The sequence below is a fragment of the Canariomyces notabilis genome (genome assembly GCF_033297395.1).
Source record: "Canariomyces notabilis strain CBS 508.74 unplaced genomic scaffold N656scaffold_2, whole genome shotgun sequence".
In the NCBI taxonomy this organism is placed as follows: Eukaryota; Fungi; Ascomycota; class Sordariomycetes; order Sordariales; family Chaetomiaceae; genus Canariomyces; species Canariomyces notabilis.
In genome coordinates this window covers 1,505,528-1,533,114 of record NW_027041824.1, presented here as the reverse complement: position 1 = coordinate 1,533,114, position 27,587 = coordinate 1,505,528, and the positions used below count along the sequence as shown (strand labels likewise).

At 54.2% G+C, this 27,587-nt stretch overlaps 7 protein-coding genes across 7 annotated transcripts; 1 reads left to right on the top strand and 6 right to left on the bottom strand.

The window, feature by feature from the left end:
* Positions 1-514: 514 nt before the first annotated feature.
* N656DRAFT_701721 (uncharacterized protein) lies at positions 515-9,847 on the bottom strand (the record flags this gene model as incomplete). Its single annotated transcript, XM_064810964.1, has 9 exons — positions 515-1,800; positions 1,859-2,660; positions 2,871-2,975; positions 3,117-3,861; positions 4,465-4,494; positions 4,967-8,325; positions 8,539-8,976; positions 9,133-9,313; positions 9,726-9,847. 9 exons carry the CDS (start codon positions 9,845-9,847, stop codon positions 515-517), a joined length of 7,068 nt encoding a protein of 2,355 aa, XP_064674091.1.
* Positions 9,848-17,913: 8,066 nt separating this feature from the next.
* N656DRAFT_701135 (uncharacterized protein) lies at positions 17,914-18,780 on the bottom strand (the record flags this gene model as incomplete). The annotated part of the gene is made up of 1 exon (XM_064810921.1): positions 17,914-18,780. The coding sequence occupies one exon, from the start codon at positions 18,778-18,780 to the stop codon at positions 17,914-17,916; it is 867 nt and encodes a 288-aa protein (XP_064674090.1).
* A 3,131-nt stretch (positions 18,781-21,911) lies between these two features.
* Positions 21,912-23,297, bottom strand: N656DRAFT_255814 (uncharacterized protein). Its single transcript, XM_064809014.1, has 2 exons — positions 23,181-23,297; positions 21,912-23,047 (listed from the first exon to the last, which is right to left on the bottom strand). Exon 2 carries the CDS (start codon positions 22,800-22,802, stop codon positions 22,029-22,031), a length of 774 nt encoding a protein of 257 aa, XP_064674089.1. The 5' UTR covers positions 22,803-23,047; positions 23,181-23,297; the 3' UTR covers positions 21,912-22,028.
* Positions 23,266-24,279, bottom strand: N656DRAFT_255966 (uncharacterized protein). The gene has a single exon (XM_064809015.1). It carries the CDS (start codon positions 24,173-24,175, stop codon positions 23,660-23,662), a length of 516 nt encoding a protein of 171 aa, XP_064674088.1. The 5' UTR covers positions 24,176-24,279; the 3' UTR covers positions 23,266-23,659.
* Positions 24,280-24,371: 92 nt separating this feature from the next.
* Positions 24,372-25,700, bottom strand: N656DRAFT_794817 (uncharacterized protein; the record flags this gene model as incomplete). The annotated part of the gene is made up of 3 exons (XM_064817338.1): positions 24,372-24,392; positions 24,452-25,619; positions 25,678-25,700. 3 exons carry the CDS (start codon positions 25,698-25,700, stop codon positions 24,372-24,374), a joined length of 1,212 nt encoding a protein of 403 aa, XP_064674087.1.
* Positions 25,701-25,940: 240 nt separating this feature from the next.
* On the top strand, positions 25,941-27,054 carry N656DRAFT_774792 (uncharacterized protein). Its single transcript, XM_064814342.1, has 3 exons — positions 25,941-26,204; positions 26,295-26,407; positions 26,492-27,054. The coding sequence occupies exons 1-3, from the start codon at positions 26,067-26,069 to the stop codon at positions 26,712-26,714; spliced, it is 474 nt and encodes a 157-aa protein (XP_064674086.1). The 5' UTR covers positions 25,941-26,066; the 3' UTR covers positions 26,715-27,054.
* On the bottom strand, positions 26,634-27,470 carry N656DRAFT_774791 (uncharacterized protein). Its single transcript, XM_064814341.1, has 3 exons — positions 27,425-27,470; positions 27,296-27,363; positions 26,634-27,231 (listed from the first exon to the last, which is right to left on the bottom strand). Exons 1-3 carry the CDS (start codon positions 27,447-27,449, stop codon positions 27,091-27,093), a joined length of 234 nt encoding a protein of 77 aa, XP_064674085.1. The 5' UTR covers positions 27,450-27,470; the 3' UTR covers positions 26,634-27,090.
* Positions 27,471-27,587: the final 117 nt, after the last annotated feature.

Genomic DNA, 27,587 nt, shown 5'->3' with positions numbered 1-27,587 from the left:
TCTTACTTTTGATGATGGCACGCATGTCTCAGCTAGAGTGTTTGGGTGTATTGAGCCTCTGACTTTGCAATGTTCGATGACTTTCCGATGTTCGGTCGCAGGAGTTGGATTCAGCCTGGCGTTTGTTTAGCTCCTGACACCAAGAGCGGCGATGAGAGGTTATATTGAGCGGTGATGGTCCCGACTTTTGACGATGCTGTTGGTATCATGAGTGAGGCGACTGGTGGAGGTCCTCCCGTGGAACATATCCAGATTTCTATCCACATTTAATGCTTACCCTGCAGGTATGGCTCAGGAGTGATGGAGGAATATCACATGTGTCAGGGGAGTTGAAGCGAGGCCCTGAGCAGCAGCTCAGGGAGGTACGGAATACATTATTACCTATATAGCATCAATTGAATCAACGATAAACATCCCAAACCTTTCAGCCTTTTTTTATACCCAATAAATCCCCCACCTTTACGCCGTCCATCACTCAACTAAGTCGAAATCCAAACTCCTTTTAAACTCAGTTTTAGCCCTGAAACCCAAACCCGTTCGTACCATGACCAACATCCTCCGCGACCCCGACCCCGTGCCCGGCAGCGGCACCACCCACAAACCCCCCAGCATCCATGCCCACAACACCACCACCGCCGCCCATCTGAAACCACCCGAGATCCATGGCATCCATGTACCGCAGGCTATCCTCAGCGCTGAAACTCCCGTCGACAACGCCTCCCAACGTCAGGTCCATGGCCTGCGCGAAGCCGTCGCCGAGCATGGCGCCGTCCAGGTAGCCGCCGGCAAGATGCAAGGGACTGTTCAGCCAGGGCAGGGAGGAGGAGGCCATGCTCTGCTGCGGCGGCGGCTGATGGTGCGGCGGGGCTATGCCGCCTATGAAAGCCGGTGGGCTGCGATCAGCGCCGGTGGAGGTTGTGCCGGGTTGTTGATGAAGCGCGCCGCCGTACATGAGGGGTCTGTTGAGCCAAGGTGGGCTGCTATTGCCCTGGAGGAGGTCGGCGCTACTGGTTGGCCGGGGTGCAGCTGTTCCCGGGGCGAGGGTTGTTGATGCGGCTGAGTTGTTGGTTGCGATTTCTGAGAGGAGCTGGAGCGGGGTGCTGGTGGTGGTTGTGTAGTTTGGCTGTTGTGGCTGTGGTTGTGGCTGTTGATGTTGCTGTTGTTGTTGCTGCTGCTGCTGTTGTTGTTGATGATGATGAGGACGGGTCGGCGCTGAGGGGGTAGGGGTGCCCTTCTCGCCTGTGCTCTGCCGGGCGGAGTAAGATGCTGCTGGAGGTGGTGTCTCGGCCGAGGGGACGGCAGCCGCATTCAGCCCGCTACTTTGGCTCTGCTTCTGCTTCTCAAACCACGAGCGGAGCATGAAGAGAACGACGAGGAACTTGATGGCTGGCCGGCTCCTGTCCTCGGCGGCCGTGGCGCGGAACTTTTCGAGCAGATTGTCCAGATGCTGCTCGACCTTCATGTTGGCTTTGTTAATGACTTTTCCCAGCTCACTCTTGGGCGATGATGCCGCGAAATACAGCTTGATCAAGACGACGACAGCGTAGGCGACCCGCACAAAATTGAAGACGGGCAGACAGCGTATGGTGTGGACGTCGAGCGATAAAAATACATCAAATATACCATCAATGGCCGTGAGACAGGCTGACAAAGCGTTGATATGCGCGGGCGTCAGGGGCGTGTCCGTGGCAATTAGCGGTGTCCCTGAGGGATTCATTCGGCAGTCCTCGGCGCACTCGCCGTGCGTAACGATCTCATGCATATACAAACTCAGGACATGAAAACTCATTCTGAGCGATGCTGTCACGGGGTATCATCAGCATACATGACACTCTACAGCACCTCAGTGGCAACCTACGCTGCAGCAGTTCTCCCGGGATAGCGCTGCTGTACCTCTCCAAATCCCGTTCGAATCCCCTCAGCGCATACTGCGTGCGCGGATCCGCAATGTTCGGCGTCGACATGGGATCGTCCATTGAGAATTGGGTGCCCACCTCCTCAGCGAGCTTGTGCGTCCAGACCAGGTGACACAGGTACTTGTCCGTGGGTGCAGCGTCGGGCGACGTCTCCAGGACATCCATGCATTCCGCAGCAAAAGGCGTCCAACGGATCAAGTTGGCGCGGTGCAGAGCCATGGCAGTATTCGTCGCCAGAAAGTAGCAAGTCAACCAGGCCCGGCGCGCTTCGATGGTGGTGGGATCTGGCGGGGCCTGCTTGCGGAGCGGATGGTCGCGCCAGGCGAACGATATGTGCTTCCTAAACCCATCCTTGGCTTGCTTCTTCCGGCCCAGCCCAATCTCGATGGCCATGACGGCCGCGACGTGCACCAGCTGGTAGAACTTGAGCTCCTCAAACCGCTCAGGGGGCCAGTACCAAATGGTGGCGACTTGGAGCGCCTGCACCAACTCGAGACTCTTAGCGCCCACAACAATGATCTTTTCCGCAAACACTTGCATCAACTCCTTCGTCAAGGTCCGTTGGAGGGCGGGCATCTCGGACGACGCGGCAGCCATGATGGCCATGAACAGGATCGGTTTTGTCGCCCTAAGCTCTGCGGCGGTCATGCCAGGCGGGAAGACGACGCCAGGTAGGTGCTGGCACATGTGATTGGTATACCGAGCATACAACTCAACGGCGAGGGGCATGGTTAGAATCCCCCTCTCAACCACATCCGCAGGGGGCGGTTCCTTTGCAGCGACGGCTTCCGGACCCCCGCCGGCAGCACCGCCAAAATTGCTACCGGGCTGCGGCGTGACCGAGGTTGACGCTGAAACCGGCGGCGGCACCCCCCTCACAGCCGCAATAACTTCCTCTGCCTCTCTAGAGAGGCCGCTCTCCGCGAACTTTCTCTTCTGTCCCGCCGCCACAACCCTCTGCGGGGAATTCTCTACCCCGCCACCACCTCCACCATCACCACCATCACCACCACCACCGCCACTACCACCCGCACCCCGAACACTCTCCTCAACACGCCCCTGCCCCATCTGGCCATGGCCATGCCTAATCTGCCGCTCCATCCTCTCCCTCTCCCCCGGCCCCACGCCCATCCCCATATCCATCCTCATGCCCAGTCCAAACCCAAACTCGGGCGGCGCAGCAGCCGCATGTCCAGGGACGGGAGGAGGAGGAGCCGCACCGCGGGTGGCATGCAGGCTGGCGGTGAGGGCATCAATCTTCTTTTCCAACTCGGCGACTCTGCTATCCGTCTTCTTTTGCCTTTTCCTCGTCGGCTGGGTGACGACGCACTGGCGCTTGGCTTTGACGCAGCGCCTGCAGGGGGCGTTGTCCGGGTCTCCGCCTGCCGAGGGGTCCGGGTCGCAGCGGACCTTGAGGGCGCGGCATGACTCGCATGCGCGGGGCTTTTTCGCTTCCTGTTGTGCTGCTGTGATGGTGGTGGTGGTGGTGGTGGTAGTGCCATGGGGAAGAAGAAGGGTGGTGGAGGTGGAGGATCGAGGGGATTGGTGTTGTTCGTCATGATCATGATCATGGTCGTTGTTGTAGACGGCGGAGGAGGAGTTTGAGTCTGTCAGGGTTTGGCCATCATTGCCTTGAACTTGGCCCCGGGGGACGCGAGATTGAGGGGGGACGGAGACGGAGACGGGAGAGGAGACGTTGGAATCGATCGCGGCGGGTGTTGGTGGGTTTGGCGTTTGCGGGGAGAAGGAAAAAGATGCAGCGGCGGGAGAGGTGATGGAATGCGTGCTGGGACCCGGTTGTTGGTGTTGTTTTGTTTGCATGGATGCTGCGGGTGTTGGCGTCGGCGTCGGCGATGGGGCCAGTGTTTGCTGCGGCTGTGACTGCGCTTGCGTCTGTTGTGGATGGCTCTCTGGGCTCAGATGCTGTGGGGGTTCGGCTGTTGAGCTCTGGGCGGGGTCCATCAAGGGCGCCGCCGATGTGGTTACAGCTGGATTGCCGGCACTCCCACTAGCATTAGCGTTACGGAGCACGGGGTCCAGCGCGCCGATGTCCATGTCCGGCAGCCTCGTCCAAGAATAAAACGGTGGTAACGTTATCCGTACAGTATACGTATCTTAATGATTGATTATTAGCCGGTCCGATGGTGGATGATGCTGACGGCCTTGCAACGGCCGACTCGCCGATTGTGATGCCGTGCGTTGTCTTGGGAAAGAAAGTCGGCGCTGCGTCAGCCGAGCTTGCCGAACAAATCCAATCCTGGCATGGCTCCGGCAGTCATAACTTCCGATATGGTCTGTGCGTCCAGGGGAACCAAATATGTATTCCTAGAGGGCCAACAGCTCGCTCTTCTTCACCAACTTCACTTTCATACATGTGCAGTCTACACAGTCAGAGGAACCGATGCAGGGCAAAGCTGTCCCGTATTAAACAGTTACGTATGTATGTACGTAATGCACGCGATATGTAGCTTAAGTACACAGAAAACCCCATTGCGAACTTGGTATCACCTCCGCTGCAAGGCAGAACCGACAACCCTCACAGACGAACCATAGACACGAACGTAGCACAGAAAACAAACTGCCAAATAAGACCAGCACAAATCTCAATCATCCCCATGCAACGGGGAGGAAGAGGAAGAGGAAAATACAATCAGAACGAAGCAAAAGAAGAAGGAAATGGAAAAGGAAAAATGGGGCCCCAAACTGCTGAATGCACCGCCCGAAACGGCCTCTCCATGGCCATCTGCATATGCGACATGATTGCAGATGAACATTACATGACCCTTCTTCTTTGTCCACTGTACACTGTGGCTCATGAGTTCGCTCAATAAAATCGTATACTTTGTCATGTGGTTTCAAGACGACGCTCGCTCCGTCTTGCCCAAAAACAGAAAACAAACAAATCAGAAACTCGGAGCGACTGCATGGTATCTTTGCTGATAAAGGAACAGATTCCCCCAACGATTATGAACAATCATGAGATGTTTAACACGAATTGAGCGAAAGGACTCGGTCATGGCTATGGAAGCTCATCTCGCGCTCCTTAGTACTGCGTTTCCTCCCTCAGTCGGCTTTTGGAAGATTGCTGGGTGAGGGTGCCCATGAACATGGAACTCTCCCGCCGGCTCTTATACGGTTGCTCGTAAGGGACCGGCGTCAGACCGTTCTCATAATGCGGCCGCTCGTGTCCCGGACCAGGTCTGCCACCTGCCATCTGGCTCGGATCATACCCCTGGGAGACGACGAATCCGCTCTCGTACGCCGGCCGCATCATTGGCGAGTCGTGGTTCATTGGCCGCTGTGGTGGCGGAGTCGGTGTGCTCCTCGAGAGCATCGACGCCGCATTCATCTGCGCCACCTGTTGCATTGTCATTGGCGGCGGAGTCGGCGTGCTCCGGTTGCCTTCCAGGGATTCCATGAGGCGCTGCCTGTGAGGAGAGTCGCTGTGCGATGTCGAGGGCCGCCCATCCGACGGCCGTCGTTCCTGGAACGATGCGGGGAGAGAGGGTCGCCGCTCTTGCAGCCCCTCTGGCTCCGTCACGGGGAGCTCATACTCCGACGGATGTATCCCAAATATAGCTTCGTAGTTCTGCAGGAATGTTGCAAACACGGGCGCTGGGATATTGAGCGTCGGCGAGAAGACAATGCCAACGTTGCGCACCGTCATCTTGTTGACATCCGAGTGGTCGATGATCTTGATCAAGAATGCAATCAGATACTTGAGCAGCGCACTGTTGGCCTGCGGAAGCCGCTCCACAAGCTCGGCATAAGCCGCCATCTTCTCCTTTTGGTTCGTCATCTCTGTGACAGCGATAAACTGCGTGCGCAAATCGTTGGTCAGGATTGTGCTCGGCAACTCGCGGAGGTACATCTTGAGCAGGGAAGCAATTGCGTGAATGTCGTAGTACTGCTCATCCGTGAGAAGGTTGATGTCGCCCTCATTGTTGAACCGTTCTCTAAGCTGCTTGATGATCAGGTTTGACCCGCTCAGACGGAAAATGCCCTCCTCAAAGATGGCATTCTTCGCATCAAGATATTGGATACACCGGTAGACAACAGAAGGTATCGGTACCTTGACGTCTACTGGCGGGTTATATTTGACCGCTTCCGCCAGTGTTGCGCCAAAGACCTGTCGGACCGGCCCGTGATACTGGTTTGGTACGCTGCCGCTCTCACTTCCAAAGAGAGAGTCCTGACCGTCGCTCGATGTCCTCGCCTTCGGGCCGAAACCAAAAAAGCTACGCTTCCTCGCCTTCTTCTCTTCATGACTCGGCGCAGCCAGACCTGTACCCAGCTTGCTGCCCCACGAATCCGAATTCGAAATCACCTGGGGATCACGAGGTGCCGAGATCGTGTACGACGATGTCGTCGACTGACTGTGAGTCGAGTCGTGGTCCTGCTGACCCGGCTGCTTCGCCTTGGATGGCAAACCTTGAGGAGCATCGCCTTGCTTCGTGGCTTCGTAGCTCACCCCGATCAGCGCCTCATCACCGCCACTCGCCTGCTGGACATGTTGCTGCTGCTTTCCCTGGCCGTGCGACTTCTTTTTGCCGTTTGATTTCTCGGTACCGCCAGCGCCGTGCCGGTCGTGGCCGTGATCTTTCTTGGAGGATTCCTCCTCGTCCGGATCCTTGTAGTCAATCCATCGAAGCAGAGCGGCAACCCACTGATCGCGCTCCTTGTCGCTTTCAGCACACAATACGTGTTTCGTCACGCTATTGGGGTCTTTCTTCTTGGGCTCTAGAATCAAAAACGCGTGCCGATACTGGTTATCACCGTCCTCGCTGCTTTGTGCCGGTGAGCCTTCATTGCCGTGGTGCGCCTGCTTCCCAATTTGCGCTTTCTGAAGCTTGATAGTCCCCAGATGCGCGCCGCCAGGCGTCTCATAGTATTTCAGTAGTGGCCCATCGAGGATGAAGTACCGAGCCTTCCAGCCGCCAAAGTTTTTGCCGCGTTTTGTCAGGTAGCCACTGCGGAATGGCCGCCCGCCTGGCCCCACTCTTTGTGACTCTGGCCTCGACTCGCCAGTCGAACTGCCCGTCTCATCTGCGTTTGGCGGAAGCGTGCCAGTAGACAGATATTTGCAGAGTTCAAGGGCAGTAGCATTGTCAAGTGGTGTGTTCAACAGCTCGTCCAGATACTGATTCAGAGCGACACGCCGGGCGTCGAGTTTGGCGGGCGCATGACCGCTGAAAAGCGACCTGTCTGGTGTTTTTGCGGTGAATGTGGGGCACTGTTTCAACCGCTGATCCAGCTTAGCTAGCGATGCCGAATCCTTTTCCACTCGCCATAGCTCGCCGCCGTCTGCTCTCGAGTAGACTGCCAAAGTAAAGACGGGATCCTCCTCCAGTTGCGTGAGAGATAGCAGGCTGGCTCTTGAGGGCTTCATGCGCGATGATGCGACCTTGATATCGATGGACGGAAGCGCGTTGGGCGGAAGCAGCAGGTCAGGATACTCCTCGGTAACGAAGCCTTTGTAGATCTTTGTCCTCTCGACAGGGCTGTCAGTGCTCGACTTGGTAGGGCTAGGAGTTGCGTGATCTTGGTCGGCCTGCTTGATTATATTCAACGGCTTAGGAGATGTTAACACCAAGGGATCTCTTGCCGGGGAAGGTGTCTGGAGTGGAGTGTTAGGGGGTAGCGGGATAGGCACGCGCGGTGGCCGAGGCGACAATGGCACGCCAGGGAAGTTCGCAACACCTAATGGGGACAACGGCGGGGAGTTGACTGGAGACTTGAGCGCTATTGGCCGCGGGCTTGATGGGAGTCCTGGGCTCAACAGCGCAGGTGGCCGAACGTCGGGAGCCCCGCTCAAAACCCCGGCAAGAGACGCGTGTTCCCGGATCAACATCGTAGTCTGGACCACTCTGGGACTGGCAGGCGTCTCGCTTGAGGGCGCCTCTACCTGGGTAGTACTCTTCCGGCTGCTGCTTTTCTTGCTCTTCTTCGATTGGCTGCGCAATTCTGCTTCTTTCCTCGCCAGTATTTCACGTTCCTTCTCGTCTTCTTCGCGTGTTCTTCGGCGTCCTCTTCGGTCTTCATCAGACACCTCCTGTACCTCAAGGATATCGTCGTAGTCGGTATCCGTTTCAGGTTCGTCCTCTGGGGTAGCCGAATGCTTCGGTTTCGCGTTGTTGAGATGCAAAGGAGCTGGAGGAGGTTTCCGCGGCGGAGGAGCAGGGGGTGGAGGGAAATTTAGGGTAGCCTCGTCAGGTATCTCCGATCGGTCAGGCGGGCCAACGGGTGGCTGAGGCGGCGGGATCTGCGGCGGGTTGCGAGATGTGCTGCGAGAGGGCGGGATATCCATATTGATATGGAGACCTTTGGTTTCCTCTGCTTTTCTCGCTGCTTGCTCGGCTTCCCTCTCCTGCGCTTCATGGTCGAATTGGTCCAGTGCGTGCTCGCTCGGCTTAGGCATTGCGTGGGAAGGATCCAGCATCTCGCTAACAGTCGAAGAAGGAGCATTCGGGGCCAATCGATCCGCGGGCGGTGTTATGGGATACGGCGCCAGAGACATGTCAATGGGCGAATGCTTGTGATTGTCCGAGTCCGTTGCAGGCGATCCTGGAATCTCCAATACCTGTTCCCTTGACTGCGAGATACCATTGGGGCCATTCGTAACCGTTCCTTGAGTGCCGGATGCGGATGGAGCGGCGACCGGATGCGTATCGGACCCTTCCATAATCTCTTTCAGCTTTTTGCGGTACTTCTCCTTATCCTTCAGTGCTCTTTCGAGATCCTTATTAAGTCCTAAAATCATGGCTCGCTGCTTATCGACTAGCCTCCACAACTGAGCATTCTGTTGGGACTGCGACTGCTTGTCTTTTAGTAGATACTGAATGACCGCCTCGGCGCTGCCGGCCGTCTTTATTAGGTGTGCGATGTCCGTCGTTCCCACACCACTGTCGCGAGAAGAAGTATTAGGGGTGGACCTCGACGAAATTGCAGAAATGGCCGAATCCATCGAAGAATTCCTCGGCGCACTCTTAGCGGGCTCTGCCCGAACGCTCGACTGGCCAGCCATGGTCGATGACTGGCCTATAGGGGGGTCTCTAGAAGGCTGGACGGCTATGGCAGAATCAGATACACTCCGAGTTTCATTCGGAAGTTGCGGCGAGCGAGGCGGAGCCGGTCTGGAAGAGGCAGTTAGCACATTTGTTCTGGAAGGCCGGTTCCGTCACCGCGCCCGGTTGTGGAAGGAGAATCCGTGGCGAACACACCCTGGACTTCTCTCCTCAGGAGTGGCAGTACCCGAAGAGTCGCTGTTGTAATATGTTTTCTCGGACTCATGCGAATAGCCGTCTTCGGGGGCTGCCGTGGTTACAATGCGTGGGACAGCAGCGGAAGGAAACGAGGCCTGGATTGGCGATGGGAAACCTGCGCGTGTTGGGCCGGGACTCGACGGAGGAGACGCGGCGGTATTCGACTGCAGCGGGCTCGGTGCGGGTATCGCTCGAGACCTAGACCGGGCGAAGGGGATCGGATCAGTACTATGTTGGACACCGCACGGTACCGGGCACCAATCGGTATTCGGTAACTGCACCGCACTTCAGATGCCAAAGTTATGTGCGATAGTCTCGAGGGACTCTGAAGCCGTGTGGTCAAGACCAATCTAAGCTGCCCAAACTCGAGCCAGTGGAACAGCGCCGACTGGCCAACATCCCATGTACCCAGACACCAACAGAGACTCAGACGAGACAGCCCACTCAATAACAGCGAGGGGAAGAATGGCGGAGAAGCAGAAGAAGAAAAAAAAACCCGCGGCACTGTGGGGCCCAGAGGAGTGGAGGAGGGACAGGGAAGCCGTACCTCGAGCTCGCCGCTGGTGACGGCGCTGACAGTGGGCTGTTTGCCGTGTAGTCCTGGGTGCCAGCCAGCGAAAGCACCTGTGTCCTCCCAATGGTAGGGCTGTCCTGGAAAGACGATTCCATAGAGCGCGCTACTCGGGACAATGAAGGGCTGGTCTTGGTGATGAGCGTACTATGTCAACCAGGGCGTCGTTAAAGCTGCGACATGGTCTGCTATGCAACGGACTGGTGGAGGGCGCGGCTGGCCAATGGGCGACGTGATCTGGATCTTTTAACGAACGAAGAACCACTCGTTATCGTTTGGGCTTCTTCTGTGACCCTTGCTTGATGCCGCATAGAAGATCAAGAAATCGCTCTGCCACTGCCCGGAGAGCGAAAAGCGCGCGCGTGGAAGAGCAGGGCTGCACCGGGAGATAGCAGGAGGGTGGCCACTGTTTGACGCCGGGCGATGGAGTCCGAAAGATCAGAAAACAGGGCCCTGTCGGGGCCGGGAAGATACGTTATTTTCAAAAAGCAAATTGGAGACGGCGCTCATTCCAGGCTTCTCTTGCGCACTGTGTTGACCTCCACCAAAGAGCACTGCACCGAGTACAGTCGGGTTTCAGTAAGCCGGCCAACAACCGACTATGCCGACACAGGATTCGGATTGTCTCTAATGAGACCGGAAGAGCTGACGGCTTGCGAGTCGTGATATGAGGCTTCCGTCTGATCTGGCAAAGCGAGATCTGAGCCCAGACCAGAATCGCTCAACACCCGAAAACTGGAAGCGGGTTTGCCGCCAGTCTGCCAAATCCGATTTGGGGATGCTGCAGGAAGCCACTGCAGTAATTCTGGGCCCCAAGCTTGGGGCTTGCATTGCCTCTGCCTCTGCAACCCCCTAATTCCCGAGCCGAACCCCAGACTCCGCTTTTGCCGGTTGAGCAGGATCACGAGCACTCAACTACTGCAGGGGTTTGTCGACAAGTTCCGTACCGTGTATGTATATACGAACTAATACCAGTTCAATACAGTCGTACGGAGTACAAAGTCATGGTAATCAAGCTAGCGAATTGCGGTTTCCAGTGTTTCCGGCCTGCCATTCAAAGTGACTGACTGCCAGCGGTCTGCGATACTTCAGTCAGTGCCATATATTTCTACCTAATGTAACCAGGCCTCCAGGACGATCGATAACCTAAGGCAACCCTGAACTCCTTGCACTACAATACAGTACTGTTGTGGCACGTATACATGCCTATGATACGATGTCGCGTAAATTCAGGTACTTGTACAAGTACCTAGGCAATGTATGGCACTTACAGTTACACTGCACTTGTGTGAATTGGCTCGTCTGCAGGCTTGATATCTTACACGACCTCCGTACAAATATAAGGACGCCGGTTCCTTCTGTGGAAGGATTCTTGAAACGCTTTTCCCTTTGCTGGCCATCTCGCCTTCTTATTTAACCGGAATACACTCGTGTCGTTAGGTTTCGAAAAGGGCCATCAGTTTATAACCCAGACAGGCCGCGCCCCTTTGATATCGGATTTCTATACTTCTATCACAGATTCACAGCTGCGTAGGCGGCCACTGGCTTACATAGAGGTAGGGTGGTAGTCCAACTGGCGCGCCGTAGCACTGTAGCCTCAGTCCCTTTTCTGCCCGGAGTTGTCCCCCCGTTTCTCCTTTCCCCTGCAGACCTACATTAGAGAATTAGGACCAGCCAGTCCACCACACCACGCTGTAACAAAGTCGCTATGTATGACATGGCCATCCTCGCTGATGAGAGCTGTAAGAGCAGAAACACCGAGTTTATTAACCAGATCTCCAGGGGACAACTACGCAAAAATGTATGGATATCTGACCTTACATTCAGCTTGGCCTGTGCAACGACGCCACAGACGTGCCGACGGGAGTCCTGTTCGTTTATAACCCCACAGACAATGGGTATCACCAACCCACTTTTTACATGCGATGCTTGATCACAGCAGTTCCACAGTACAGTACTGGTATGCTGATAACACCCGGTCCACATCTCGTTCTCAACTTACCATACCCCGTAAAGACTCACCAGATCTGAGGCCGTCGGGTCGCAGCGAATCACCAAGGCGAGCATGTGTATTCGTATTGTATGTACTGTACATACCTCTGTTATTCCTTAACGCTTAGACGCCATAATGGCCGGTGAGGACACGCCGAGTTCTGAGGACGTTCTGATGGGATTTCCCGTTTGTGCATCCACCAAACCCCCCACGGCACTACAACCTCATGCAGGAGACTGCAGACTGCAGGTACAGACATGACCTGACCTGACGACACTAGGAGATTTCATTTACACTAGTGCCCGGGCAAGTTCCTACATAGGGGCAAGAAACGAAAAGCCCCCTAAACCTTCCTGTCTATAGCGATGCGGGTGCCGGTCTAACCGCACCACGAACCCGGGCTCTCACACTCGTAGAAACGACCTCCACTCTCGGGGGTGCAGAAACAGCAGCAGCCAGCCGACGCAGATGCAGATGCAGATAATTTGTGTGAATAGAATCTGCAGGCGCGGGGACGCAGCTGTATGTACGACATCGCTCCACCTCGATAGGTCTTGCCGATTTCAAGGTGAATTGGCATGGGATACCAAGCAATTCACGACCAGCCCTCACCGCAAACACCAGGTACTGTATGATGATCGAGGAGTACAGGTATTTTACATGTCTTCTGTAATCAATACAAGCCTGGAAGTATTTGCACTGTCCAGACTCACCGTGAGTCCGTGACCCTGGACCCTGCCTCGGTTGGGAGCAGAACTCAGCAACAGCACGAGGCCGCTTGCCGAGATTCCACTGGCGCGGGGGTTGATGAAATGAAGGCCAAGTTGCATCTGCAGAAGCCACCAATTGCGGTCCGTCTGCAAAGTATCATGAAGATACCGTAAAAGGCGGTGAGCCAAGCCTTGGTGGCATCGACCAAACTACACTTTACAATACCTTGGGGGATGGCCCCCTTTTCCAGTTTCCAGTTTCCACAAGACCCTACCCTACCGCCGGGGCCGACTCCTCCGGTTCCTCCGATCGGCTAACTAGCAAGAGGGTGATGTGGTGGTATCAGTCAGTTCGCTTGGAGATCTCGGTACAATTTTGTTCTCTCAATGACGAGCAGGTGGAATTGAAGGCCTCGTGGCCTGCCAGACTGCCACGTCTTCACGAACGTTAAACGCCGCCGAACTGGTGGGTTACGTTTTGAGGTCTGATTGGATTCCCTCAGGAATCACTGATCATGCAAGTCATCGCCAATTCCAGGTCCCGGTGTTCTTGGCTACGTACAGTACATACCTTTCGCGGCTGGGCCACCGGAGCCTGTGATTGGGCTGTCTATCGCTGGCGAAACCCCTGAAAATCTCAGACAAGATTTGAATATCTCGGTGGGAGGCTGGCAGACATGCCACCGGCCCGCCACCGCACCGAATGTTAACAACGCTGGTGTCTTATGCCTCTGTGAGCAGTCGGAGAATTTGTGAGTGTCTAGGTAATCATCACTGTTCAGCTGATAAACAGACCAAGACTGACATTCGACAGCATCCAAGTACATCGACGCCTCAAGAGCTGCAATGATCGTCAGGGTCCGACGACGTCAAAGTTTCAAGCTCGCTGCTAATGTTACTTTTTATAACTACTCACGCGACTTCTGTAAAATCCGCAGGTCTCGTGTCGAGGAGTTGTGTCGAAGACGAGAGATGGCTGCAGTTGCCCAACATGCCAAACATGGCGGGCGGCGGCTCTCACGAGACCACCTGCCATCCGAGTTTTGATCTCTACCGGGCCAGGCCGGTCTTGGGACCGGTGCGGCGACCACGCATACACCTCAGCCTCGCTTGAAATAGGAGCACACGTTAGGTCGGTAAGGCTAGAGGCAGGCAAAACCGCCTGCACTCTGGCAAACTCCCATCTTCATGACTTGAAAGTTGAAACAACCTCTTGCAGGCCGTGAGGCTGGCTGGCCCGGGCTGGGCCACCCAGGTTATAGTCTTGACAGAAATAACGCGCTTGCTCTCTTGTCTGTGCCTTCATTCCTTCCTCGCACCACCAGGAGGGGCTGTTCCGCCAGTGCCCAAGGCGCTTCATTCCCTGGGTGAGGTGTTACTGCTTTGACACACAGAGTCGGGAACGGGGCTGTCCAGACGACGATCAGGTGGGTTGTCAGCATAAATCATTCCCGCGTCAATGCCGACGGTTTCTCCGCATCCGATTCCACTAGCCCCCTGTAGAGCGTCGAGATCTTGTGCTTGTGTACTGTAGCCTCGGGCCGTCTCTAGCTCGCTGTCGCCGTGAGGCTTAGCCGTGGGTGTTGCACAGTGTTGCGTTCAAACCCAACTCAGCTGATGAGGAGCTTGCTGCAGTCATCACCCCAGGTCTCGATGTCCACACAGCTGTAGGCCGTAGTCAGCCTGGTCTCGTTGGCAGTGGCTTGAAACAGAGAGTCCAAATAAGACGCAAGACAGGCACAGTTTCAGATCATTGGCCCGTGCCCGGAGACCGGTGGGCACTCCTAGGTGGGCAAAAGTTCTGTAAAAGTCATGTGGTCTCGCGTCTCGCTTTCGTGTGTCTTGGCTCGCGTCTTCCTCGTGTCTCCAAGCGGTTGGCGACTCCGCGTCGCGATCGTGTCGGATTCCCGTCACAGGGCTCGAAGCAAGCCCATTTCAATCCTCTGGCTCTCCGGCACCCAGGTCGAGAAGCTCCATTCAATGGAACTTTGAGCAAGATCAATTACTTAGTACCGGAGGCCGGGTAAACCGTCGTCACCCGTGGGCGCCGACAGAGACGGATATCCATGGAATCTTTCGGTCAGTTACTGCGAGGCATATCAGCGTCTCCAGCACTGCTTGGATGGCATTGGCAACTTGTGAAGCCTATGCGCCATGATCAACTAACTGTTTGGAGATGATGGTATTTGAGGGTACCGCTGCCTGGGAGGATCTTGGACGTTGAGGGCTAATGATTGCCAAAGACGGCATTGAGCGGATGGACTTCTCGCCAAGTCGTGTTCGCAAGTAGGTGGTGAACGTAATGAACTTGTACGAGTTTTGTCTGGGCAACAGAATTGAATGGGCAAAAAGATCAAAAGCCTCACAGGGCAGCCACCTAACCATTTGGTTAGGCAGGTGTCCCTGCTACGAAAAACCGGATTGCAGGCCAGAATGGTTTTTGCTTCGGGCCCAGCGCCAGGTTCGAACTTGAGGCCTGCTCAAGGAACAAGGCTGCTGAGGGATACCGGATACCACCCTGCGTAGCCACTTGGCTACCGGGAAGTGATCCACTGGTATGCGTGTTGGAACTTCTATATCAAGCGCTAGGTTGCTGGAGATGGGATGAAAGGACGGCTCAGGGTGTATAGGACTCCAAGTCCTACCATCCGTAGCTTGCTAAGAGGTGCCCTCGGCGGGAGGCTTACTAGTATAGACTTCTACTACAATGAATTATTGTTATTAGCAATTCGAACCGGCCATGGCTTGTTCGTTTGCAAGACTGTTAAGCACCAACATCTGTAGTCACATCCCTATTGCGATGTCACACTCCAAGCCTGTTCGTATTTGTATGGTTAAGTCAGGTAAGGTAGGTACATAGTCAAATGGGAGTACAACTTCAAAGCTCTGGGACCATACATGGAAGGGAAAGCAAGAATGCCCCCCAATTTGTATTGGATGGAAAAAAAAAATCTAGCTTTCCTTCTCGCTGCCTGGACACAAGCCTTACAATGTTGTCCCTCCATTATTGCAGATCTCAATTGTAGCTTCATCCTGAATCCCAATCCTCGGTAGGGATGTTTGATCTTATTCATAGAGCTCAGTCTAAAGTCATCAGACCTTGGAAAGCCAGTCGCTTGACGGTTTTCACCTTGATCGAAACTCAGTATGTCGGTGGGCTCAAACCCCTGAAGTCATACATGGCATGATGGCAAGAGTGTATCCAAATCATCCCTCGCATGACTTTTCGTGTGTGGAAGCCTATAGTCCGCTTCTACAAAAAAGGGCGGACTGAAACAACGCCCGGGGCAACCCTTGACAACATCTCCCGATGCTGTTGAGTCAACTGAGACGTACCAGTTTGATCGAGAATCGGAAGCCATGCAGCAAATATTGACTTCATCACTTACGTTGATGAAGCTTACCAAGTTCCTCGCGTATATAAGCTATCCCGGCGAGCAACAGGCTCACCACGGCAGCCGTGCTAATGGACCTTTGAATCTCTCTACCACGGGTACACCCGACGATATGATACTTCAGAAGTAACAAGAGCGAACAGCAATATTGCATTGTCCTCCGCTAGGTCTGTATACCCATTTAGACCTTAGCATAACAGTCGATGTCTCGTCTAATGTAACGACATTATACACGGCATACCTGAATCATGACCGTTATCGGTCGGCTGGTCAAAGGGGACCCACTGGCCGCCGAAGTCCCAAGTGGAAGGAACTTCTGGCAGGCTGGAACTCTAATGGAAACAACAGAAGGACTCGCAAGAAGCCTGAAATAGCGGGAACATGCTAAGTTCCTGATTTGGGTACCAAATTCCAGGGGAGCTTTAGGTAAGGTACCTTACCTTAGGTAGAGCAACAGTCTACCTTACATAGTACTACAAGCCTTCAGCGTACTAACATGTACGTTACTCCGTCCTCAGCCGAAGTTGGGGCATAAGTTATGGGAAACATATCTCTTCTGCCAGGAATGCGCTCAGCATCTTCATGGAGTCCTCAGATCTTGAGTTTTGACAAATCCAATAGAGCAATGTAGACGTATTATAGCTAGGTGCCTTTCGCATGACATCCTAATACCCCCACAGGTAGTTGGAATGGACACTATGAGCAAGAAGGCGGAATTCAAACAGTTATGGGATACATAGTGCAAAAGCTCTACCGTCAAGCGAGCTAAATCAAATATAAAAGATCTAAACATCAATGGCCCAATCTTAGTTCCCAGGTAGGTAGGTATAACCACATGAACTCTCCTTTCCAACCCAAACATTAGTAATCTCCCCAACCCATAGGCACTCCATACTTCCAGACTCGGAACGATGCAGTGGCTCGTATAGCCTCGCCCTCGTCTATTCCAAACACCACCAAGGGAACGACCCTACCACATGGTACAAGCAAGTCTACTCGCCGGTCTTACCATCAAATGACTGGACGTCATAGCCCTTTGACGCCAGGCAAAACATGGAGGATAACCCACACAAAGTTTCTTTGTTCTCCCTTTGGAACGTTGCTCAGGTCGAACCTTGGGTCGTTGGCACTTTGACACGGCAGGCCATAGTACTACTACTTGTCATCAGCAACTAAGGTACACACAATGATTTTACCTTACCTACCTACCTACCTTATAGTCTAACGAAGGTAGTCACGGCAGAAACGTTATATCCCTTCCCCTTGTTGACTAAAAGCACGGGCTAACGACTCACGAGTGAGCCAACCCAGTGACAGTTCATATTGAAGACAAGAATCCTGACGATATCAGTACATCAAAGCTGTATTTGTAGTCTCGTGTGCTGTACTACGTGGCATTGCCTTGGCCTATTTTCCCAAAAATTGGCAACCGAAAGCGTCAATCAAACAATCTTGTACGAAAGATGAATATGGCTCCATTCATGTTCCGCCCCGTCGCCGAAACTCATCCCGTCCCCCTACCGCAATCGGGGAAGACAAGCAACCTTGAACCAAGGCAACAGAGAAGCCTACCTAAACTTACACTCTTGTTGACGATAAACCGTAGTAAGCCTTGAGTGATTCCGGCCAGCCCACCAAAACAGAATGATTTGCCCTTTCCCTAGGTACCCATCCGGCTAAGTCCGATTCATAAATGCTTTCTTGCCTGGTGCAATCGTTTCATGAACACTGCCCGCCCGCTTGCTAAAAATGTGATACTGCTGTGCCCCCTGCCATCAGGGGCATCACAGAAAGAGTAAAACATCTTGAAATCCGATTTTCTCGCCGGTTTGTGCTTTGAAAGCGCAAAACCCCAAGTGTAAACTCATCGTACAGAGCTCTGACCCAGCTGAAATCAGTTGCTGGGGAAAAGTGCGCCAACCGTTTAACTCCCGGAACTTCCAAAAACATCTCGCAACTTGGTGATATTGCCGAAGTAAAATCACGCCCCAGCCGGCCCAAGACAGAAACAGAAGGAAAGCCGCGCAATGATGAGGAATAGAAGACAAGAAACTGCAGCCGCGACATCAGTCCATGTAAAAGTCACCCTTCAAGATACGTTCCTGAAAGGGGTCGGGTTTCCGGGGCGCCCGAGGCTTGGGCTGCTGGGCCGGGGGTGCAGGCATGTCTGACACGGATTTGGCCCGGTCGTGCCGAGGGCTAATAGGAGGCGGCGGCGGAGCAGCCCGAGGAGGCGAAGCACCGAGGCTCGCGGGGAATGAGAACGGCGGGCGGGAGCCCGCGTTGACGGTGCTCTCGGCACGAGACCTAAGCTGATCGGACCAATTGAAGCCTTGGTCTAATCGAGCAGAAGGGGGAGACAAGTCAGAACCTGCTCTGGACTGGATTGCAGTGCTTGCCTGGGGAGCAATCTTGCCCCACGTGTAGTTCCCAGCGCCGGCCGAGGGAAGCGGCGGTGTGGGTGGACTTCCGCGGACGGTAGCGCTGCTGCGGCGGACGGCGGGGGACGGCCTACCATTGGTGCCGGGGCTGCTTGGACCCCGAGGGCCTGCGCTCCGCATAGCTTGGGCGGCACCAAAGCTCATGCGGCGGATGAAGGGCGTTACGGGGGCGGTGCGGTTGCCGGCGCTGTCGTCTTCCTCAATGGCACTCTCATCGATTGAATCCGAGTTCGTTGACATGCTGGCGCGGCGAAGGAGAGCGGAAGCTGTGGTAGGAGAGGTGCCTGACAGGCCAACCGTCGTGACAGACAGTCTCCGGCGTGGGTCGTTGATAGTTGACGCCAAGGGCGTGGGAAAGCTTGCCGCTGGCGGCTGCGCAATAGAGTTGGCCCGGAAAAGGCTGGTAAAGGCACTTGAGGTGACTGACCCGCGTCGCTGTTGCCGCGCCATATCGTTAGGGTTGTTGGGATTCGAGTCTGAAATATTCGACATGCTGGATGAGAGGATCGGGAAGCCTGTGGATACGGGAATTCGAATATTTGTATCGAAATGCGGTCGAATCTCCAAATCTCCCGAAACAGTCCCTATGCGAGATCCGCAAGGGTGGCCTGTTCGTGCAGCGGGAGTGGCTTCGGGAGAATCGGCCTGTCGGGCTTTGGGTGTGGGAAGAGCCACGGACTCGTATGTTTGAGTAAAGGAATCGTTCGAGGTGTCTGCAATGGTGGAATCGGGAGTGGTGGATGTCAAACGCTTAAATGGGGAGCCGTGTGGAGGTCGAACGATGAGCAGCAATGTAACTTCCCGCAATGTGCGTCGGGCTTGCACTTTCTTTGTCGGCAGCACTTGATGGCTACGCTAATCGATCGGTATGAGTCTCGTTCGATTGGAGATTGCAATCAAGCCTGGCCGGCTGGAAACTAGTAGTAGGGTTCTTTATTGCCAGCTTGGTAAGTGTGCAGTGGCCTGGACCATGTATGTGTCACGGAGCGGGGTAGCTCTTGCGACTCGCACTGACTCGATGGATGCTGGCCGACCCTATTTATTAGTCACGGGACAGTTGTCTGCAGAAAGATGAAAGCTGCGATGTGCGATGTGAGCGAGTGAGCAAGAGGAAAAAGAAAAGAAGCCTTGGTGACGATCTTGATTTATTGATGTAATCACCGCAGTCGCAACTGCCTCGTTAGCCCCCTCATACGGAGTAGCTGCTACTGAGAAGCGTCGATCGACATCGTCCTAAACTGCACCGGAAGGACGCCCTCACTATCCCAGCAGTATCATTGGCTACCATCCACACCAAACCTCTCCTGCATGTATCATTGGTTGGGGAGGTGTCTATCTGCACCGTCCGTTTGATATTCTGGGGTTCTTTCCACATTCTCCAGGGGTACCGATTCCAACGCTCACAGTTCAAAGGCCTTAGAAGGCGAAGCCAAGCTCTTCTCGACGTCAGGGCCCACTTTTAGGGAAGCCAATCGCAGGCTGTACAGTATGCGGGGTAATTGAGGACCCCCTTAGCGTTGAATCTGGATCACGAGATCTCAATATGTTCTGCGCACAGATTGAGCGTTTCGTTGGGGAAGGAAGATGTCTTTCCTTTTCAATAGTGCAGTCCCCAACCAGGAGAGGGACCCCAGCCATACGGACTACCCCGCGAGAATGCCCTCTGGAATGCCGTTGAGATGCAGCTTGGCACGGTGACAGTGGGCTGTTTGAACCCCTTGGAACTCAGCCAACCAGATTAACTAGGCCTAGCTGATCCGCGATCTGCACCAGTGAGATTAGCGTCCACGCTAGCTTGGTCAAGCTCCGTAAGGGGATGGGACTTGCCGGTCGACGGTCAACGGGGCCTCTTGCCTGGGGAGTCCGAACACATTCCACATTCGATGCACATTACTTCGCTACGATCAGCGGGCCTGCTGAGATCCGCCCCCAATCAGCAAATAAAGGGATGGGAACATCAAACCATACAATTTCTTTGGCTCTCTCCTTCAGGCCTACGGAGAATACATGCATTTGGACTGTTGGACTTGAAGAACAGCCTGAGCAGGGGTCTCACAATACAACCACCGTGACTCGAATTTAGTAGGTGTCGGGTACATAAGGTAATTGTCCTGCATGTCCTCCTGTATAACGACGAGACGTGGGCCGATGTAGTTCAATGCTACGAAGAGTAACTACCTAGGTAGTATGATAGTATCGCACCAGTCATGATCTCTACTAACATTCTAATACTTTAACTCAACCTAGGAAAGGATATTCACGTCTGACACCCTTGGCAAGGGGTTCCAGGTGAATGCAGGGGACTTTCAACTGGGGGACTATACTAACTATAGGAGTATTAGAGGAGCAGGAGCAGATGCTTGGCCTTCAATCGTGACTTGTTCAGCTGTACATATCTCGTTGATTTTGTCCTTTGCCGGGGGAACCGTGGAAAGATCCTCTCCGGGCCATCCGTGAATTCCCCGCGTTCAGGTAGGGTTACCCGGCGCGGTGTTACATTGCTCGCCCTTGAATTTGGATCCAAGATATGGCCTGCCCTAGTTACACTGCGGAGTATCCTCAACAAGTCAAGTTGTTAAGTATGCATAGGTAATGCCGAACGAACAGACGACGATCAGCATATCGGTATAACTTGGAGCTCAGCGAAAGGATAAGGGCCACGTGTTTCAGACAGGTCGGTGAACGCATGAACGGGTGGCGGTTCTTGGCGGACGTGAGAGGCAGATGAAAGGAGTGAAGTGAAGAAGTGGCAGGACAGATCTGAGATGGCGTAGAGGCGAGGCTGAATGTTCGTTCGCCTGGGACCCAATCTAAGGCACCTCATGTAAGGCGGCCCCTGAGTCTGAATAAGGCACTGAGATGCCATAGACCTCTGTGCCTTGGACCAACCAGACACAGTCAGACCAGCGATTCGTCTATAGCCATTCCATGCAGTCTTACACATGTTAGCGATACGAAGATCAGAGCGAATTCTCCTCATTGTTTTACCAGGAAAGCGCTGAGGACCATCTCCAATAGATTAGTTGGTACTTCAATTGTGCTGGTCATACACCCATTTCATGGTTTGCGGTCATAGACTTGGTTTGGTTGGCACTCCATCGGGTGCCTCCTCTCTCGAGAAACGAGGACATAAGTATGTAAATATACTGGGCACAGAGTTACTCGCTGAACAAGGCATGTCACTGAGTCTGTCACTTGCATCATACCGTATTATATTGTATAGTAATATATATTGCTACACACACCCATCGATCGTCGAGAATCGGAGAATTCATACCAGGGGTAAGAGTGAACTTCGGTTCTTCATCTGAGGCAGACAACGTTTGCCCCATTGAATCTCAATGTTCCAGTCGCAGGACGCAGAGTATTTGCTATTCCACGCTGATTGGCGCACGCCGACGTCATCGATCGAATACATCTATTCGGTGTGCCACACCGGCCCGGGGCGGGTAATTTCGTCGACTAGGTCCGTCGGAGGGATAGCTGGTAGGTTTGGAATTGCCTGATAGACGGGGTAGTCTAGGCTGATCCGACGGCAAGAGTCCGCTGCTGAGCGAGATGTCTGGAGGGGTTGAATGAATCATTGAACCGGACGGCAGCGATGGTATCTACAAGACAGCACCTCAATTCCTGAATCAAGGATTCGCCCATCGGCACCTCCGACTGAAAACACGCTCGGAGCCAGTCGCAAATGCCAGCTCGCTTGTATTGTATTATTCGTCTCAGCCTCCGTCTTTGATTCAATCCCAAAAGATGAGTATCTGCGCAGGCGTGCGCCTGTGAAGGCCCTTTTCTTTGAGCGAGGGCTTTGAATCTGAGCAGTCTAGCAAAGCCTGCAGAGCCGACCGGTTCTCGTTGCCGTCACGAGTAGGCCTGACATCGCGATGCCGTATGGTCACGCCGACCAGGGGCGCAGTGATATGAGGAGCATCGACAGCTTCAAAATCGTTGTTGCCGTTGTCGTGCTTCAGCGGGACGCTCACGACATTGACGCCGCCGTTCTCGGGCTTGGAGTATGCCCTGTAAATCCAGTCGTGGACAACGTCATGTTGATCTTGGAAGCTGATACGGGCGAAGCTTGATTCGGTTGAGTACTCGCTGAGCCGCCCGTCTACTGTATGGGCCTTGAGAGCCAGGAGGGGTGTCTCCGTTCTAATGAGGTCTAGGTGGGCCCGGTATGCGGTATACCCGCATATGACAAGGACGTCCCAAGTGCCGTACTGGTAGAACCGGTTGTGCATGTTGTGAAGCACACTTCGTTCGACGAACTCCCGGTCCACCTCGCCTTCGCTCCTAGTGACGGTCTCCGAGGTGATGCTCTCCGTGTCGCTCTCCGACATGGCACTTTCAGAGGTGATGCTCTCCGTGTCGCTCTCCGACATGATGCTCTGTGACGTGGCGCTCTCCCACGTGGTGCTCTCGGACATGACGCTCTCCGACGTGATGCTCTCCGTGTCGCTGTCAGACATGACGCTGTCCCGCGCGATTCCGTAATCACCTGAGAACCGGGCCATGGAGATTGTTTCGCGGTACGGACCCGTGGTGTTTGTGCTCTGAAGTTTGTGTTCTGCCTGGATTCCGTGCTTGAGCAACGGCTTGAAGCGAGGATCTTACGTTCTTCTTGAACGAGGGCTTGAGACTGTGAGCAAACCGATGATTCTATATATTGGGCGTATAGAGGTCGCAAATCCAGTTGATAACTGATGAGAAGTGCCTGGGAGAAACACACGAGGCAGTCCTGTGAGGGAACTTGAGCTTCCTTTATACTTCAGTTGTGGGGTCTGTGTGCGTTTGAAACAAGCAAGCTCAGAAACGGCTCGAGGAGGTTGGCCATAAACAGTCAAAGTGTTCGAGTTTGTATGGGCTTGCGTGACTGATTGAGGCGGACTTACAGGTTGTTTGAATACCATGAGCCATCCCTTAGCCAAAAACTTCTCTATCCAGCCCCCTGCTTTGGCTTTGGCCTCATTGAACTATTGCACAGGCCCAGTAGTCGTTGTGTTGTCGAGCCACGAGCGTCAACATGGGAAAGGATCAAAACTGGAAGTGACTCGGATGCTTGATCAGGATAGTCCCTAGAAGAGTCAGCTTAGCCCAATGGCCTCCGACGATCCGGCGACACTGCGTCTGTAACACCAAAGGACAACTTGGTAAAGCGATGGAGGAACAAAGAGCATCACCCTTCCGCGAATATGTTTTAAGTGGATTCGATCATGGACAAACGACCTAACCTCGCTCGACGCTGGTGACTCGCTGGTGAAACATCCTTGCTCTCAAAACCGCTACACGCCATGTTCCAAGTCTCGTCCATCGCGACATGTTGTCACCGACCGCCATACGAAAGTGAAACGATCGTCAACACCGCTAGTTCCTAGCAAAAGTCGAATGCGAAGCGGCAAGCCGCGACCGCTGCAGGTTCAACGGTGACGGCGGTGATAAACACAAGGGCATACATCCCGAGGCGAGGCGAGGGCTCCCAACGCCAGGTTATCCACTCTTCGCGCCCTGCTATTCCCGCACAGAACCGGTATATTCCCCCCGCAACATGGCGCGGCGCGTGCCAGAACATGAACATTGACCCGTTCAGATTGCCAAGTCTCGGCCGGCTCGAGGTGTATTCTTGCCACCAATCTCGCCCGAGGATGATCTGGAGTAGGAGCCTCCCTGGGTACCGAGGCATTATTGACAAGACGGGAGAGGCTGGCGTCGTAGCTCGGATTGGCGCGTCGCAGCTCGGATTGGCACGTCGCGAACCTCTTTGGGCGAAGGTCCGCGAGAGAGTCTGGGGCGATGGTAGGAGAAGGCTAAAAGCGTATAGTACTGTTTGCAATATGCAATGTCTTTGAGATACGAGCGGTGGTTTGAGGACATGCGAAACCGAGGGCATGCGATGATTTCTTGCAGTGTAATCCTGGGGAGGTTCCTTCTAGCCCGAGATGGCGATACCAGCAGGGCAAGTAAGACCAAGGAACCTAATCATCTGGCGGTAATACCGGCTGCGGTTTCCATATCTGACCGTGTCCGAGCTGGTGAGGTGACAAACTTGACCTCGTCTCCGCGAGAGACGGGATATTGCAACCGGCCTAAGATTTTATCATGAAGATCTTGCCAACATTAGCAATTTGATGATGTGCAGACTCCGTGAACAATCCACAAGACTTACCTGATTAAGAGCCGTGCTGTCTGTCAGCGCCAGTTTTTTCTGAGCAATGAATCTCGATCTAGCCAGATAGCGACTTGATCCAGTTGGCACAGGCGTCGAATAGCCGCTGCCGCTCGGGGTGGAGAGGGCACTTTCACCAGGCGCGGGAATCGACCGCTCAGCTACATCTAGGGGAACAGATGCACCGTCATCTTTCCTCCGCTTCTTCTCCCTGGATATGCTGTCCCCTGCCTCGGCATCCGAGTCCGACAATGCTTTGTCGTTTTTCTTTTTCTCTTTCTTCTTCTTCTTGTCCTCCTTTTCCCGTTTTCTCGCCTTCTTTTCTTTCTTCAGCTTTTGCTTTCCGGTAGCAGAGCTATCAGCCTCATCCGGGGATTCGCCCATCGGTGACACCGCGATGCTTGCACTCCGGGACGAATCTTCTGCCGCTGCATTTCTGTCCTTCTTTCTCTTGCCCTTGAATTCCAAAGGTGCCAGGGGCTTAGCGCCATCCTCCTTTTCTGATTGCCCCTTCTTGGACTTCTTGCCGTTGTTCTGTGCCTCGTCGCTAACCGTCTCATCTTCAAGTTCTGTTGGCCTTTGCTTGGACTTCTTCCTTTTTTTGCGTGCCTTCTCGTCCTCCCCATCAATATTCTGGTCTCCCTTGCGCTTCTTGGACTCCTCAGGCGCTGGCTCGGCCGCACTGCTGTCTTCTAGGGTTTCTCCGGTTGTTTCCTCCTCGGTTGCGTTGTTTCGTGGTTCTGCGGGCCCCTCATCGGGCTTGTCCTTGAGCTGATCACCAACCAGCCATCCGCCTTTCACGAACCGAACCGTTCCCAATTTCCTCTCCACATACAGACTCAGTTTGAGATCCTCCCGGGCTTTCCTCTCGGTCTCGAGGGCCTCATCGCTCTTTCCGTTGAGACGGCCTAATAAATGCTGAAACGCATCCAGACCCGTGCACTCATCACCATTGTTTCGCTTGGCTCCCAGACCCAGATTGTCGTCCTTGAGTACGACGCGGATGTGCGCCGAGTTCGCTTCGCTATGCCATTCCGCGTGCGGTGCATCCTTGGCTCCAAGATACTGGCCCGGCTGCCATCCCTGTGCCCTGAGGATTTTCTGGCCAAAGGTGTCGGTATTGCGGGACCACTTGGTGTTATTAGGGTCGTTTCCAAGTTTCCGCTTGCTATGACATTCAGTCAGCGACTTGGGGTGCATACAGTTCGCAAGAATATTGTGTTAACCTTTTGGCGGCTGCGAGACCCATTCTCACTGACAGTGCGCCAGCGTTGCTGAGCGTCTACTCTCAGGAGCTATAGGTGGAAACCGGGCTTGGAGCGTATTTTGGACGGGGATTGGAAACTCGATATTTTCTGCATTGAAGTCCAGCAAAATAATTTTGACAATGGACACCGCCCACGATAAGAAGGTGCTAAAAAGGCCAATCGAGATCTGGAGGGGCAGACGTGAGTGGATCCTGGGACCCCTGCAGCTGCTGGTCACCCATGTCACCTTACCCAGGACCTCTGTTTCATTCGAGATGTCCAATCAGCCTTGCAAGTAGCACCAGAAGAACTGACATTGCATGAAACCTGCCTGCTTTCGAAGATCGTAACATTCGAGAATCTTCAAAATGGCTCCAGCCGCAAACACAGCCAGGGCCAGAAGAGCCCGCGGAACTGGGCCCGCAGATTCCGATTCTGACGCCGACTTTCACACTTACAATAGCCGGCTTAAGGAGGCCAGCGCAGCTCGAGCCCGCCTTCGCAAGGTATGCAGCATTGCACCTAGCCATCTTACCTAGATCAGCATCTCTCGTAGAAAACGACAACCCGTTCTCTAATCCCCATCTTCTCGCTAGGCAAAACAAACCCGCGACGCCAACCGCGCAGCGCTCCTCTCAGCGTACGAGTCTGCCCTCTCAGCAATCGAAGCCCGTGTGCAAAAGTCTGTTGCCAAGCACAGGGACCTTCGGTAAGCTCGCGCCTTCCCTCCTCAAACTTTGGTCCCATATCCTCGATTGTCCTCTTCTGACACCATGATGTAAATCATGGCTAGCTCGGCAAGCCAAATCGCCCGCCTTCAGCGCCTCAGACAGGCCCTAGACCGGCGCGATGCCATGCTGTCCCGCATTGCGCGGAAGCTGACCGAGCACCGGCAACTGATGCTTAACTTGGGAATTCAGCTGCTGGCGCTGTATGAGGGGCGGCGGGAGGGCATGGCTGGGTTGCTGGAGAAGTTGAAGAAGGGGGTTGGCGAGGGGGAGAAAGCGGAGGCCTGATTGATTTGGCAGCGGCTGTGGTGATGCTGGGTTAAGCTTTTGCTTGTGTTGCTGCATTGTCCTTTTTGGAGTTCGGGGTTCACTGGGAGACGGAAGAGAGATACCCCGGTTTGGTTGGCTGGTTGCTTGTTATGGTGTCTCGGTGGCTTTGCCGGAGTTCGGATAAGGCATGGAGGAAAAATCTCGCTGTATCTGTATCGGAGAGAAGACGGGCTTCACCATGCAGAGATATTGCCTGGTAAGAGAGGAAATGCCCTTTTTTTTGCCCCAAAAGCCAAGTCTATGCCTGTTTCTCCTAGTGGTACAAGGAACGCCGGTGTCGTGTGTTATACATCCATAGTCATACCGCCTCAACCCAGCACTTCTGCTGCAGCCCTTATACTTTGAATCCAAACCCTGCCATGCAGCTCCGGTACTGTTCTATTGTCGACTGGCAGTCCTTTTGTGGATCTGCGGCAGTCGAGAAAAGCATACAGTCGTCGCGCCGGGCCTTCTCGTCCTTGCACACACAGCACGGCTGTAGTAAGCAATCAGCATCGCTAATCCGTCGGAAGATAGGGGTCTATGTATCGTCGGCGAACCTTGGGTTTCGAAGCCGTCTCGGTGGCCTTCGCGGCCGACGCAACAGTGTCGCGAGAGTCGATAGACGCTGTAGGAACCGATTAGCAACCGTTGAGGGACGAAATTTGCAGAACAGGTGCGATGCTCACGAATTGACGCAGCTTGGGCCGACATGGTGAAATGAGTGACTGCAGCTCCTGAGCACAAAGGCCACACGAGATGTTGCTGGTGAGATGTTTCGCTGCAGTTCAACGGCTGTCTCGGGTTGCGTCGTCTTTGATTTGTCAATCGTTCCAGAACCTTTTCGGATGA